Source organism: Notamacropus eugenii, chromosome 2 (assembly GCF_028372415.1).
Source record: "Notamacropus eugenii isolate mMacEug1 chromosome 2, mMacEug1.pri_v2, whole genome shotgun sequence".
Taxonomy (NCBI): Eukaryota; Metazoa; Chordata; class Mammalia; order Diprotodontia; family Macropodidae; genus Notamacropus; species Notamacropus eugenii.
Window position 1 is genome coordinate 402,163,839 of NC_092873.1, and position 15,999 is coordinate 402,179,837.

General features: G+C 36.6%; 1 protein-coding gene across 4 annotated transcripts in view; it reads right to left on the minus strand.

Annotated features, from left to right (window-relative positions):
- The window catches only part of RGS7 (regulator of G protein signaling 7), a 699,575-nt gene that overhangs the window by 632,337 nt on the left and 51,239 nt on the right, over positions 1–15,999 (minus strand). For 2 of the 4 annotated variants that reach the window (XM_072647571.1, XM_072647570.1), the window contains one exon: positions 9,004–9,131. In XM_072647571.1, coding sequence (XP_072503672.1) covers positions 9,004–9,081 — 78 coding nt within the window. In that variant the 5' untranslated portion in view covers positions 9,082–9,131. Of the gene's footprint in view, positions 1–9,003; positions 9,132–10,304; positions 10,625–15,999 lie in introns of those variants that run through there. The other 2 variants (XM_072647572.1, XM_072647573.1) reach the window with 2 other exon arrangements.

Genomic DNA, 15,999 nt, shown 5'->3' on the forward strand with positions numbered 1-15,999 from the left:
ACTCTGTGCTGGTGTATGTGTGTGTGTATATGTGTATGAATCCATCATCAGAGAGCAATGAGCCTTTACCTGAGTTGTTTGAAATGGGGAGCTTCTGAGACAGATTGCTGATGAAGACACAGTCTTCTGAGTGGTGAGTATCAGTTCTTGGGAAGATGCTTATTACCTTCAGTGAATTGGAACTTGAGGAGAGAGGTCAATACTCCCTTAAATTGAGAATGTAGCCTACTAAAGCTAAACAGTTCATTAACTGGAGGTTGGACTGCACTCAAAGGTAAACATAGAAATTTTGAAAAAGAATGGATTTTTAAGGTTATCTAGGTCAACTCCTTCATTTTACATATAAGGAAAATGTGTCCCAGAGAGACTAAGTAACTTGCCCAAAATCATCCAGCCAGGTAGTGGGGATGGGGACCAGAATCCATGTTGTTGCCTTCATACCATATTGCCTTACTGAAATAAATACTGAAAAGTGGTTAGAATATTTTTTAGCAAATGACTTCAAATACAAGTGGAAGAACAACCTGAAAGGTGTACAGAAGGATATAATATTAAAAATAATGTATTCCATGTATGTGGTCTTTTACCCTGTTCAAAATGCTTTCACATTCACTATTTTGAAGGGGGAAAAAGCCCAGTGACATATTCCAGTGAATTTCTGCACTTGACAAGAACTTTTGGCCACTTGGTTGATAGAGTCAAAAGCGATTTTGAGGTCACAGGAGGCCACATAGATTTGCATTACTCCTGACATTTTCCTGCAACTACAAAGCAGTAGAAATCATGTCAGTTCTGTTCTGTATGACCTACATCCATGCTGAGAAGCAGCTCTTCAGCTAGCAAGAGGAAATAAGTCAGGAAGGTTCTCACAAAGATTATTCCATCAAGAAGTCATTTCTGTCATTTCCACAACTAAACTAGTCCCTTCCTTTCATAAAAATTATAGCCCAATGTCCTTTTCTATACAACTTGAAATATCCATCAAGTATTCCATCTGCTCCAGGGTCCTGTGAGGTAGAGAAGAAAAAAGAACTGCATTTAGAGATGACCTATGGTTCAAATCCTGTCTCTGGAAATTTACTATATGTGCTAAGAGGCTGCTTTATCTTTCGGGGGCTCAGTTATCTCTTCTGTAAAAATAAGAGTTAACTGAAATTATCTCTAAGGCAATTTCTAGTTTTAAATTCTATGATTCCATTTTTCTTTCCAACAGTTTGATATCTTTGATATCTGAAAGAATACTGCACAATAGACCTGAGGAGAAATATTTATTTAACAACTGTTTCAAATGAAATATTTAAAGTGTTCCCTCCATGTATATGGTGAATACTCTCTCACTAAAGAAATCTCTATAATTTGACTTCAAGACAGGGAACTGTGGTTGGGGTGAGGTAGAGGGTAATCCAGATGCCATCTGAGCTAGCCATTTCTCTTCTCTTATCCTCAGTGATCTCATGTGTCAAATGAGCGGGTTGAACTAAGTGATCACTAATGTTCCTTTCAATTCTAATATTCGATAATTCTATGTTCAAAGCATTGTAGACATTTAATGTCATTTACCTTGACATTCACCTGCTATGCTTCTGTTCTAGATTCTATTTATAATGACCTTAGTCAACAGATGCTTTCACCTGATTTCAATACTATTTTACCAAACGTGCACAGATGATCAAGTCTATCAGTCTTATCAAATAAAAACAGGCCACAATTCCATCATAAAATTTCCATGAATCTCCAGGGGAAAACAGATCCTAAATTTGAGTTCAATTCTGAGGCCTCCAAAAGTCATTCTCTTAGGAAGGGACAAGAAGGAAGAGAGAGACAAGGCTTGCCAAGTGGAGAGAAGATTCTAAACTTGGCCACTAGTTAGCTATCTTTAGGTCACAAGTCCTTCTCCTGCTCCCCACAAGAATTAGATAATCCTAGAATCAATGATACACTGATGTAACAAACACTTGGCAATGATAAGCCCACACTCCTGATGTTTAAAAGGAGAAGACCACTGGGTGCCTCTCTATCAGTATTCCTTAATTTCAACACAAAAGATCTAATTTCTTCCAAATATGACATTAATTTTAAAAATTAAATCATTCATTCATTCATTTTGAGTACCCATTATATTCCAATCACTATAGTAGTCATTGTGCAGATTTCAAAGATGTAAAATATAATACAATGTACTTCCCCATGGGAGCGCAAAATCCAGGCAGGAAGGAGATAGAAAAATAATGCAGTAGAAGAAAGGATGTGAAATGAATAGTAAAACAAAAGTGCAACAGTTTGTTTCTCTCCACAAAGAAAGATAGTGAAATTTGCTCTTAGTTAGTATTAAAAGTTCTAGTGTTCTGGACACTTGTTGTTGGCATATTGATTTCTTACCATACACATACACACACACACACACACACACACAATGTATATCTATCTATATCTATCTCTATATATGTATATACATATAAGTACATATGTGGGTAATTAAGGAGTACGAGGTGCTACATTTAATTAGCTCAGGAGATACTATTTTAGAGGAAAATCAAGTCTACGAGGCTGACATTCTTACTATTGACCTTTTCAGAAGATACAATAACGTCTCTTCTGGCAGCTATTCCTCATTCATTATCAAGTTTCACTCGAAGTAGTAACTAACATCCATGAAGTTGAAAGCATAGCTATAAGCCAAAATCTGAGTACTCTCTACGAGGACTGTTTATCAAGATCCCAATGTCCCAAGTTTCTCAGTTGATTGAATTGGACACAAGGGAAAAAAATGATTTTTTTAAAAAAGACTGCTTAATTTTTTACATTTCCTTAGGCAAGTGGAAGGGAAATTTGGGACTATTTCTTCTGAGAAACTGGAGCACTAGCTATATCATACACAATTATTTTATAATTAGGTTGACATTATGTTAAAATGGAAGTCACTGTAACCCTGACATTCAAATGTCTTTTCACTGGTGGCATAAAAATTAGAATGCATGCCAGTTATTTGCATTGTTATTTTCAACAATCCTATCTTTAAAAAGGGCACTATAAATTCAGGCACTAAATATCTCAATCACCATACATTTCAGTATTTCTATAACTATTATATTCTATTACCCATGCAAACTAAAAATATTGCTTTTGACAATTCAAAAGGACTATTAAAACTGTTAGAAGTCAATGAAATCCCTGAGGTTTTTTTATTATTTCTTTATTTTCCTCTGACCTATTAGAAGGGGAAAACTGGAAGTGGGAAGATAGTGGACCAAAAAAAAAATCAGGCTATAAATCCTTATCTAAATCCTACAAATAGCACTGACAAACACAGAAACTAATGGCAAGGAAAGAGCTATCCACAGAGTGCCTTCCTGTGCTGAATTCAAGTTAATTATTATCCAATGTTCATCATCTTATTATCATTCAGAAAGAGTTCCATCTGCTTCCTGTGGGTGGAAATGACACAGACCATTGTCCTATCCTACCACAATGTAAACATTGGCAGTAATCATTTCACTAAGGGAAAAACAGGTCTAAGTTTTATTGAAATTTGAATTATTTGAAGCTGCTCCTCTATAGGAAAAAGAAAAAAAAAATTTCAAAGAAAGGTACTACTGGATAAATTAATTTACAGTAATGTATATATCTAGGGCTTTGCCAAGAACAAGGAGAGTAATCTACACAGCCAAATACCAAATCAGTTATTATCCATCACCACCACCACCCCAGCTCCAGCCCTCTGCTACATAGCTCCCACCAGACGTTCCATCAAGCATCTAGATTCCTCTCACTTGACTGAGGTACCTGGAGAAGAAAAAAAAAAATCACCCTTTCCATAAGAATTATTTTGTTTCTCGAATTGAGAGATTTACTAAGAGGCCTACATCATATTAGGAAGAAATCTACTATCTCCTGTCTTACTAATCCCTATCCACCCTTTAGTTGCTCAAATCCTAAACAAATCATTGTTGCAAAGGCTTCAAATATGATTCAAGAAGTTGTGAAATATGAGAAAAGAGTGAGGTCTAAATCTCTGCCAGTGTGGTTAACTCCTCATCTAAAAGATAAAGGTTGAAAAAAAACAACAACACTGAGCACTTCTAGAAAACACCCATCTCATCTAGTCCCAGGGAGGCTAAAGTGGCCAATTCTGACTGTAACAATTTCTTTGAGAAATTAATTCTAATTATTTTACTTTGGGATTGGTTATGCCTTCACATCTAGGGGCAGAATGTTTCCAAAAATGAATAGTTCTGACCTTATGTAATATCTGAAACAAGCTAATCAGCAAAGAACTATGTCCCCTTGTTCAATGTGTCACTGGAAGATAACTAAATTCAATGGTTTTTTTGGATGGCAAAATTGTGCAAGCAGCCAAAGTCATAAGTAATCCATGAGGTCGCTGTCCAATCCACTCCAAGGTTAGGACATTATCACATTCTTCATGTCACAAATGCTGAAGAGGAAACACTGGATTAAGCTTGCCTCATCCAAGAGCTCACAGAAAATCAGAAATAAAACTACACAGAGTAGAATAGAAACCTCAAATTTCAATTATTTCTCTGTTACTAACCCCTCTAGAAGATCAATTATAACAGCATCTCTGCCTGGGAGTTGCCTTCACCCTCAGGTCTTGCTGTACACATTGACATCAATGGAATTGGAGCCATAAATGGACAAAAGTCTTGGCTTTTACCGTTAGGATCATATGGATATTGTGTTTTCTCTTTCAAAATCTGTACTTGTGTCAGCCCATAACATCTAATGCAAAACTTCATAATCATCTCAAGGTTTGGTTGGCTTTTATTTATTGTAGAGACAGAAAAGATGAAAAGTGTGCTATTATGAAGTTGGTAGTTATGATGTTTCAGCAAAGCATGTTAATCCCAGGACAATACTGAATTAAAGACACATTTTCAACTTGTTTCATAACAGCAGGAGCACAAACAGTGCAATGATATCAGAAATATATTGTTCATTTCTAGTATGCTTCTCAGAGAAAAACCAACATTTCAGCAAATATGAAATCTTGACATCAACTTCCTCAAGAAAATCATTATAGCAAATAGTGGGAAGTCAGTTACTAAATCAGAAGGTGATATGCAAGTGAGTGTTCTATTGGTCAAAGGCCATGACCTCAAGCATCTTTGCTCTATACTCTGGAGTCTAGGTTAGCCATCCTACATACTCAATTTGACTTGGAGAGTTAGGGCAAACTCTGGGAAGATCCCTGGAAATAATTCTATTTACATCAAACTAGAATGGAGCTCTAGAGATTGTCATCAGTCCACATATCTCTGAAAGGCTGTTGTGTTTCCAGGGAAACCCAAGGCTGATTGTCTCTCTTTAAGAGGAGGTAAATACTACCATTATAACCAGCAGCTTGCCTGGATGGAGGCTCACATGTCTCAGATGCATTTCAGTTTTATAAAATACTAATCTCTTACATTTATGCTTATATTTGCTTCCACTAGTTTATATTTTCAAAGAATATCACATACTTTATTCTATTTCATTCTCAACCACTCTGAGATAGAGACTATTGGTCTTATCATGTCCATTTTGCAGATGAGGAAATTGAGGCCAATTGATTTGCCTATGATCACCCAGCTTGTAACCATCAAAGACACTATCTGAATCCAGGCCTCTGTTGACCCCATTCTTTCCACTAAACCACATTACCTCTCAATATGTTTTCAAATAAGAAATATTATATATGCCACGTAATTTCCTTATCCAAGAAAAGACAGCATCAAAATTAGGGGAAATTGGTCAATTAAATGAAATTGTCTAGCTGGAATTTTAAAGCTACCTCTCATATATTGGTCTAGAACTTTATTGATGCCCTTCATAAGAGCTAAAGACATTGTAACTATAAATTATATACTAGTTTGCTAGTACCCACTTGGTTTAGTTTTACGAAATAATAATTGCTTTCTGTAAATCACCAATGTGTGCTTATCTTTGCTTAGGAGTTAAGCTTTATGTTGTTACACATTCTTCATAACACAAGTTTGAACTTCACCTTTAAATTAAAAAAATAACAAACTCTCCAGTTGTTCCTAGACTGTGGACAACATCCCTCTACTGTCTACATTAGGATAATCATAAAGATAAAGTTGGTCAAAAGGGAAGCAGCAACTCCAAAAATCCAATTATCTGAAATATTGCACGAAGGCTTCGTTGTGTTGGTTTGCTTTATTAATTACCCATTCCTTCCTCTTCTTCACAGAAATATTTGTAAGGACCAGTCTTTTGTAAGTAGCAATGAAAATGATGTATAAATAACATACACAAACATACTGGTATTCTGAGTAAGAATAATTATCATAATACTAAGCTCACTAACCAAAATGTGACATATGGGAGCAAGAAGCACTGTGTGGTTCTAGCTATTTCTTGTTCAAAACATGCTTTCAAGAACTGGGTTGCAACAATGAAATAAAAGTGAAAAACTGATGTGAGTCACTCTAACAGTAATTTAGCTGTCCATTTCCTCTCCTGATAGAGAATGATGAACTGTGGCATCAGATTTCTCTTCAAATTCTTGGTTTTATTTCCTGATTAATAAGAATTTTTTATATAGAACTTGTGAATCTGTGATGGTAAAACAGTGGAAACACCATAATGTGTGTGCTCAATTTATGTCCTTCTTGACTATTTCTGTCAAAGTACAAATGCTTCTCTACTGTCAGAGAATATAGAATCCAATATAAGATAGAAGTATGTGTTAATTATACTTCCTGCTGTATCTTGTATACATGCCTATATTTTTAAATAGCCAGTAGATATTAACCAGAATCTGTCTTTATTTTGCATTGTCAAATATCATCTAACAACTAGAAGTTATGATGCAAATCACATATAAAATACACACACACACACACACACACATATGATACCACTAGAAAACCAGAGATATTCCATAAATACAATTAATTAAAATTACCACATCTGAAATGAGGTTCCTCCTCTGACTACTAAAAGAAAGAGTAAAATGCTTGTAACGGTAAATTCTATATGCCATTAAACCTCAGCAATGAATTAAAAAAGTCAATCAATGAAGAAGGTGAGTCATTATAGTTATAATCCTATATTATTTGTGAAAGTTTGAAAGAATGAGATTTCATTCTATTCTCTCAGACTTCATCAATTTCTATCATTAAGATATAGTACCATATGAGATGATATAAATAATGTGTGTTTAATTTGAAATTAACACAGTTCTCAAACTATCTTCATATCTTTTCACCATGTAACATTTGCATGTGAAAAAATATTAGAGACATTTATTATCTTTTTAAAATTGATAAACTTTAAATTGCTGAGTATTTGGACCTTTAATTTTGCAAAGAAAGGCAAAAAAAAGAATGTTTCAGTCCCCCAAAAAGCAACTTTTTTGGCAAACTTTAAAGCCTTAAGTTTAAAAGTCCAAACTTTCATATTCTACATGCCTAAATACCCTTGACAATACTGTAGAGTTCAGATACTCTTTAAAGTGCTAGCCTTAGTTGAGCCATGAAAGGAAGGAAGGAAAAAAGGAAACGAAAATAAGGAAAGAAGAGAAATTTTTCAAAGATGTTCCATAGCACACCCTCAACAAAGATTTTTTTTTATTACTCAGCACACAGCAAAATGGGCTAACAGGATGGGCACAATTTAAATCCCAAGTGTTTTGTTCTTTGCTTGATTTATCCATATTGGGACAAATCATTTCTCAATTTCACCCTTTTACTTTGTAGATTCATCTATTCCTACCCCCAGCCTAAACATATGTACTAGGTATAAAGCATAATGATATTTGAAAGACTGGAGAAAATTAAAGCAGTTCATTAACTCTGCCATAACATCTATACAGCTCTGCATTAGAAGAATAACTATAACTATTTTCAAAAACTTTTTTCTACTTTTTATTGGTCATGAGCTAAAAGTCAAATTACAATGTAGGCAGTGTTAGGCCAGATGTAATTTTCAAATTCTCATTTGTATTCAGCTTTGATAACACCTCAGTAAACCATATTTATTCTCTCTTGAGCTATTTAGACTTTTAAAGTTGTTCTTATGCTCAAGTTAATTGTACCTCTTTACCTTTGTTAATATAAGTTCTACATTTTATGACATTTCCCACAGGGAGTACTCCAGATAAAATATTTCTGAAATAACACCAGCATAAAATGCAATGGTGAACATACTGGATGGAGGACTTAAATACTGTTCCCTTATTGTTGATAATAGTTGAAATGAAGTCATTTAAGCAACTATTCGCAAATGTACATGGCTGTCAAATTCGTTTTCATCACTGTAGTTCAAGGTCTAGAAGCTTGTTGGTGATATCACTCCTAAAGAATGAGTAGAACTATTGATCTATTTTGACATACGAAAGTTCTTTTTTGTTCTTCATAATAGATTCAGGGTCATAGAAAATCAGTCTCTACAAACACAATAAAATTAACACAAGGACAAAATGAACACTTGATTCAAGCTAATACAAAGTTCAAGGATTACTTGGCTTAATAAATAAAAAATAACTCATCTTCACATTCACACAGATGCTGAAATTTTACACTGTAATTCATCACCATAGAGCAGCAGCCTAGTCTATATTTATTCCTGGAATTAAAATACTGGTAAATATTAAATGTACTGTGCATTTGCTAAAATTTGAGAGGTTGAGTTGATCATAACAGAGATGAAATAACTATTAGATGATTAATAATAATCATGTGTGCATCCCAAAAAAAGTTGGAATGCAAGAATTGGCAGTTATGATAACAGATCAGATCAATTCATGTAAAATATTCAGGAAAACTTATCTAATAAAGCATGACTGTCTAACAACATTTATTTCATCTTTGTGTTGACAGAATTATTATTGGACAATAATAACACCTATTATTTTATGTATCATTTTGTTCACATTCTCTAGTAGATATTTCATTTTCTTATTAAGAAGACCAAACAAAAAAAAAGAATTAAAAAATATCAGAAGTCTCCCTTTAGCCAAGGAAAAGAAGAAATCCTTACCTTTCTGTACACAAGCATGTTGGGCGATTCATCAGCCACCCCATTGCTGCTCTGTCCATAATTATTTCCCTGTGCCATGACACCCCAAATCAGATAGGCTCTTAAATAATGGAATTATCAACTTGCCACTGAAAAAAGAGAGATCCCAATGAGACTTTTATGATTCACAAGTGGTTATTTGACCCTTTCTATCTTTTTTTTTTTTTAATCATTGATCCAAAAGCTAACTTTAGAATATTTCTACTCTGGCACTGTGGAGGAAGAAAAGACAAAGCATACAGTGAAAACTTAATCAACTATAACATTAATATGACCACAACATACAGAAGCTCCGAGTAACCTTAGGGATTATGAATAGCTACTACCTTTGGATCATACATGTTCAGCTGATTCCTATTTTACTTGACTTTTAAAAAAAAGAGGAATCACTTAAAGAAGTATTGAAGGCTCACAATTATGAAAAAAAATAACACTTTCATCTAAGTACCGAGAAGGAGGATCTTCTTTTTCTTTGCAACTAATAGCATTCCCACTTGATTTTATTTCCCAAAAAAAGTCTGTAGGGCAATATATACACCATTATCCTTTCGACCGCCCCCCTCCTCCCTACGGCTTCTCAGGTGCCTCAGATCTGCCCTAGACATATAAATAAGAGACCCATATTACTGTGCAATTCACTAACACGTGTGTTTCCTCTTTTTACACCTGGGTTTCCTACAGGGAGAGAAATACAGCACATTTCTGCTTGTCCTGGTCACCTAGTTTCACTTTATGTCAGTGTCAGCTATCTGCTCTTTTTTGCTCCACACTACTTTAAAAGAAGTCGGAGCACAGTCTAGTTAAATCTTTGCAATAAAACATTAGAATGTGCCTCAACTATAATTAGGATTCGGCAGCCAAGGAGGAGAAAACAATTCCGATGGCTACCTGTGCAATTATCAGTAGAAACCTAACTGTCAGAGCAATCAACAAAGGAGGAGACAAACAACCAACCCCCAAATCTCTTCGCTTGACTCGATCTCGGAAGCAGCAAATGGCAGCAGAGTCTGTTTGACCTGCAATGAAGCCGCCAAAGCCCAAGCCAGAGCTTTCAGCACCGTGGACAGCGCCACGGAAGGCGGTAACAGCAGCCCCAGCGAGAAAGCGATAGACTCAGCAGTAGCCGCCTCCCAACGCACTGCAAACGTACTCGCTTCACATAGTGTCAGATTGGGGAATAGGGGTGGGGGGTGGGGGGGGAGAGAACAGGGAGGGCTCCTCTACTTCCTCTCCCTCCTCCCCTCTCACCACCTTCTATTTACCTCCTCGGCCAAGGTCACGGCACCGCGGCGTCTCCTCTCTGGTGCGCACTGGGTGCAGTTGAGTGTCAGCTAGCAGCAAACGGAGGAGCAGGGCAATGAACCTTCATCACATAGAAAATGCAGAATCGCGCCGCTCCTGATCCCGCGACCTCCTCTCCCAGTGCCCCTCCCTCCCAGCCACCTTCTTCGGCTGCCTTTGCAGGAACAGCTCCAGCAGCTCTCTCGGTCCTTCGTTCCTTCGTTCGCTCGCTCGCTCCCTTTTCCCCAGGACTGGTAAAGCGAGCGCGTGCAGGAGCTTGAGACGCCCTGGCCTGTGCGCGCGACAGCCCGGGGCAGGGAGGAGGCGAGGAGGGAAGAGAACAGTCACGTGGACGAGCGGAGCGTCCAAAGGTGCTGGTTCTGGCTGGCGTGGCTGCTGCCTTCCCTCTCTACAGCACCTCTCCCTTGAAGTAGGAGCTGGGCCAGAAACCCACTGAAGCGCGTTTCTGCTCTGCTCGCCTTCTCCGGCGCTTCCTGTCGCCTATCTTGGCTTCTAATACTGTAGGAAGTAATGGAGATCGGCGCTGCTGAGAGCAAACGGCAAAGAAAGGAAATGGCTTTAGGCATGGAGGGCTCAATCCAACTGGTAGTTTTTTCTCCCTAGCCTGAGGTGGGTGTACTCAGGTACGAATCGGAGGTAATCACTGCATTACTGTTACTATAAATTTTAATGTACACAATTTCACACAGATGATACAGTCATTCTTTATGTCAGTCCCCAGATTGGGAGGCACCCTGGAAATGGGGGGCGGAGGGGAAGTAAGAAAAGACTACGGACTGATCTAATAAAGATTGCCTGCAGCCATCCATGCTTCTTAAGAAGAAGAATGAAAGTAAAGTAATTTTGCTCAACTTTGGGTGAAAATTCTGTCACCTGTGAGAGCTATTTTAAAAGGGAGAAAACTAGAATATTTCTGTTTTTTGACAACAGCCACGCAAAGTTACTTTCTCCCCCACATCCACCTCCTTTCATCCCGACTTTCTGCCACTTCTTTAACCAGCAGGAGGTGGGGGAAGGAGAGACTGTGGGATGATTCATCAGGATTCTTTCCAATTAATTGTCATTAAGTCTCCAGCAAAAGCTACTATACCATGTATGACTTCTTAAAAAAAAAAAAAAAAACAGAGGGAGAAAGTATATTCTACAAACTAGAGGCACCGAGCTTAACAATGATTCCTGGCAAAATTATAGAAGGGATGATTTAAAAGGATGTTGTGTGAGATTGTGGCAGGGAACTGATGACTTGAAGGCAGCATAGGTTCATCAAGAATAATGTCAAACTAACCTCATAGTTTTTTTTCTGATAGGTTTACTAGACTAATGAATCATGGGAACACCATAAGCATAATATGCCTGGCTTTCAATAAGTCATTTGACAAATTCTCATGGTATAAGAATCACTCACATATGTCTAATGTATGAGATGCTTCCTCCAGAACCCCGTGATGAAATCAAAAGATGATGGAATGTGGGCTGGATCATAGTATAGTTTGGAGAATTCCAAACTGGTTCAGTGACCAGAGCTGAGGATTATTGATGCCATCTAAGAGGTAGGTCACTAGTGAAGGAATCTATTCCTGATTCTGTACGTTTTAACATTCTTATCAATGGCTTGGATGGAAGCATAGATAGGATTCCTCTTCAATATATAGGTGATAGAAAATCTGGAGAAATACTTGACATGTTAGATAATACATTAAGGTTCTTTAAAAAAATTTCTCAACAAGGTAAAACAAGAAGTAAATTTAGGGACAGGAATAAGGACCTCTGCCAATCTGAATCAGCATGCTCTTTGCAACATAGTATCTTAGATGGTTGCCTAGAGCAATGAGACGTTAATTGATTTAGCCAAGTATGTGCCAGAAACAGGGCTTAAACCTTGGTCCTCCTGGCTCTGAGGTAACTTTCCAAGTCCTACACCAAGAAACTTAAGGGCAAATATAAAATCACATATTTGGTTTCAAAATATCAACTACCATACACAAATCCATAGTAGAAAAGGAATGACTAAACAATAATCCATATGAAAAACCCTTAGAGATTTTAGTGGATTCTAAACTCAATATGAGTTAAAATGTGACATGCAACCAGAAAAGCTATTGTCTTCTTAGGATGCATTAAAAGAGTCATAATTCCTAGAATGAGATAGGTTATAATATATGCCTTTTGCCTTCTTTACACCACATAAAGGATATGACAATACACAGTTGTGGGTGTTATACTATAGAAGGGCATTTATAAACTAAAGCACAACAAAGTAGGTTGGGTAACATGATGAGGGGACTCAAAAGCATACCATACAAGGACTGGCAAATAATAATAATAATAAATAGTTGATTTTTAATCTGGAGGAGAGAAAACTTGGAAGAGAAGGGATCATCATAGTTGTATTCAGGTATTTGAAGTTGAGTGGTGAAGTGGTCTCTGGACCAAAGTAAGGAAATATTTTCTAACCAAACAGTCCAAAAGTAGAATAGGTTGTCCTAGGAAATCATAGGTTCCCTTAGTGCAAATGTTATAGGTTCCCATAGATGACCTTGAATGTCTCTTCTCAGTCTGAGTCTTTAAATGTGTGAAATTACTTTATAGTTCAGTGAAAAATGAAGACATTGCCTTAAAGTAATCAAGCATGTTTAAGATCAAGAGGACTCAGTGTGAGTCAAGGAGTTCTCTTGCCAAGGTAAGTGTGTAAGGATGGGGCTGTAGGAGAAAAGAAGGATGCGTAAAGAAACTCAGTCCAAAGGTGCATCAATAAAATTATTGTATTGCAAAGATAGGCCTTTACTATTATGGAATCAGTAAAACTGCTTTGCACTTTCCACAAATCAGTCTAGCTCACTTCTTCTCATTCAATTCTGGGCCTAGCTTATTGTCCAAATTCTTTATTTGTTGTAGATATGTAGGGTGTCCCCAAAGTTTTAGTGCTCTTTGAAGATTCAATCTGGTACACAGTGTTGGAAAAGTTCTATTGAATTTCCATTGAGATGCAGATTGATCTGGGCATTAGACATTTATCATCTAGGTGGTCTTTTCTGTGTGGATGTACTGGTCAAACTCCTTTGTGAGATTACAGAAACCCTTCAAGAGCCTCAGCAATGTCTTAGAGCTTGTTGCAATCAACAGTGCCATCTGTAAATAAGAGGAACTGGAGGACCTCACCACCTTCAGAAAATTCTTCCTCAGCCTGACTTCTGTGATGGATCTCTTCCATTACAGTGGCAAATACTTTTGCTGATTAACATCTCCATCTTTTGTATCTCACCTGATGCTTATTGTTAGAAGGTTATTGAACAGGGTTGTTTTTGTGGCTATATTTCCAAAGCTTCCTGGGTTATTCTGGTAAGGCAACATTTTGTTCAACTGAGTGGAAGACTTCTTCATAATCCATAAGTAATAAACAAAATGTTATCTTATATTTTCTACATCTTTTAGTCAGTTGTAAGATGGTAAAAAGTACAGTCCATCAGTGAAGATCCCTTGCAAAAGGCTTCTTATTATTTACTGATACCCTCATCAAGGATGCCCTCAATGGGTGACTGTCATGAGGATTTTTGTATAGATGTGAAAATATATATGCAGGTTGGTAATTGTTGAAGTTTTCTTAGTCACTATTTTTTTATAAAAGGGTTGTTTCTTTCCATGCCTTTGTTATCTTCCTTTCCTTTATAAGTCACTACCACATTGCCCTCATGTCTATGTCACCTTCAAATCTCCTCTATACATACCTAATAAAAATCTGTCTTTGTTCTCTTTACTGCATTTTTACTTCCTCTGTAAACATATCAAGTTGCAATATCTAAATGGAGTGATTCTACTACCCTTGATGGAGAAAAGTGTTTGTAGAAATTACTTTTTGCAAATCTTTTACATTTTTCTTCTTTGTAGGTTTCTTTTCATTTTTGTCCTTGAATACCTTGGAAGATGAAGCCTTGAAGATGGCTTGACTTAGCTGATATCTTGGTTTCTTTAGACTGGTTTTACCCTCCACTACTCTCTATTTTGTGAGACAATACTGTTCACAATCCTCTAGATTTTATAAACAAGTTTATATTGTAATTTGATGTTGCTTTTGGCAGCCATCTCTCTCCATTTGGCAAATAAGTCAAATGTTTGCTGACTAAGGTGTTCTCTGATTTTTTTTGTTCTTGTAGTAATTAATTTACATTGGCTGGATTTCTGGATTAAATTATCATTATTATAGTGCCTATGTCATTTCTGTTGTCCAGTTCCATTTAAAAAATTTTTTTCAGTAGTTTATTTTAATAATTCAGGGTTCAATCTTCTTAACTGTATAACATATCTTTTTTTCATTACTATTCTTTCTTGCTTATTATAGATGCTGATTTTAGCTCTGAAAACTTCAAACACTGTATAAATCCACTACCCTGGATTAATGGAAAGGCAATATTGCCTAATGGATAGAGATAGCCTGAGAGTCAAAAACTTCAGGTACAATTCTCACCTCCCACACATATTAGCAGTGTGATCCTGGACAAATCATTTAATCTCTCAGTACCTCAATCAACATTCTAAAAATATAAATTGAAGAGCTACACATTTGCATTGGTAAAAAGAGTTTCCTCATTAGGAATTCCTTATACCAATGAAATAAGAGGTCTGAATACTCCCCTCCCATCACCCAAAGGATTTTTAATTTCCTTGTTAGTTGTGCAAATCAGTGGTGTCAAACTCAAATAGAAACAGAGAACCACAAATTAGCATTCTCTGTTTTAATCAATCAATACCTAAATGTTTATTATGCACCTACTATGTTCCAGGTGCTGCTGCTAAGTCCTGGGGATACAAAGGTAGGGAAAAGACAGCCCTGCATCGTACACAGTAACAGCCACCATATTCGAGGACTGTTTTTGATAGACAGTCCTTTACAGCAATGCAAGGACCTAAAACATTTCCAAAGAACTCATGATGCAAAAAGTCATCCACATTCAGAGAAGGAACTATGAAATCAGAACACAGAATGAAGGAGACTAATTTCTCTTTTGTTATGTTTGGTTTTGTTTAGTTGTACTCATGCCTTCTTCCATTCATTTTAATTCTTCTATGCAACATGAATAAAGTGAAAACGTGTGTAATAAGAATGTATGTGTAGAGCCCATATAAGATTGCATGCCATCTTGGGAAGGAAGGTGGGAGGGAGAGGGAGAAACTTTAAAACTTATAGAAGTTATTGTTGAAAACTGGAAACAAATAAATAAATTTGGAGGAAAAAAATAAAAAGAAAGCATTCAAAGCAAAAAATATATATGTATGTGTGTATATGTGTGTGTAGGTATGCATGCATGTATGTTTTATATATATGTGTATACATACATATATGTGATAAATAGGAAATAGGTAACATAGAGAAAGCACTAGAATTAAGAAGGGTTAAGGAAGGCTTCTAGTAAAAGATGGGATTTTAATTTTGACTTAAAGGAAGCCAGAGGTGTCAACTGGCAGAGTGGAGGAGGGAAAGCATTCCAGGCATAGGGGCAGTCAGAGAAAATGCCCAGAGCTGAGAGATAGTATCTTGTCATTGAACTTGTGTCAGTCTATTTCTCATCTATAAAATGAGGAGGTTGGATTTCCTAGCCTCTAAAGACCCTTTTAGCTCTAAATCTATGCTCCTATATCTACCTCTAGTATTCTCCATAT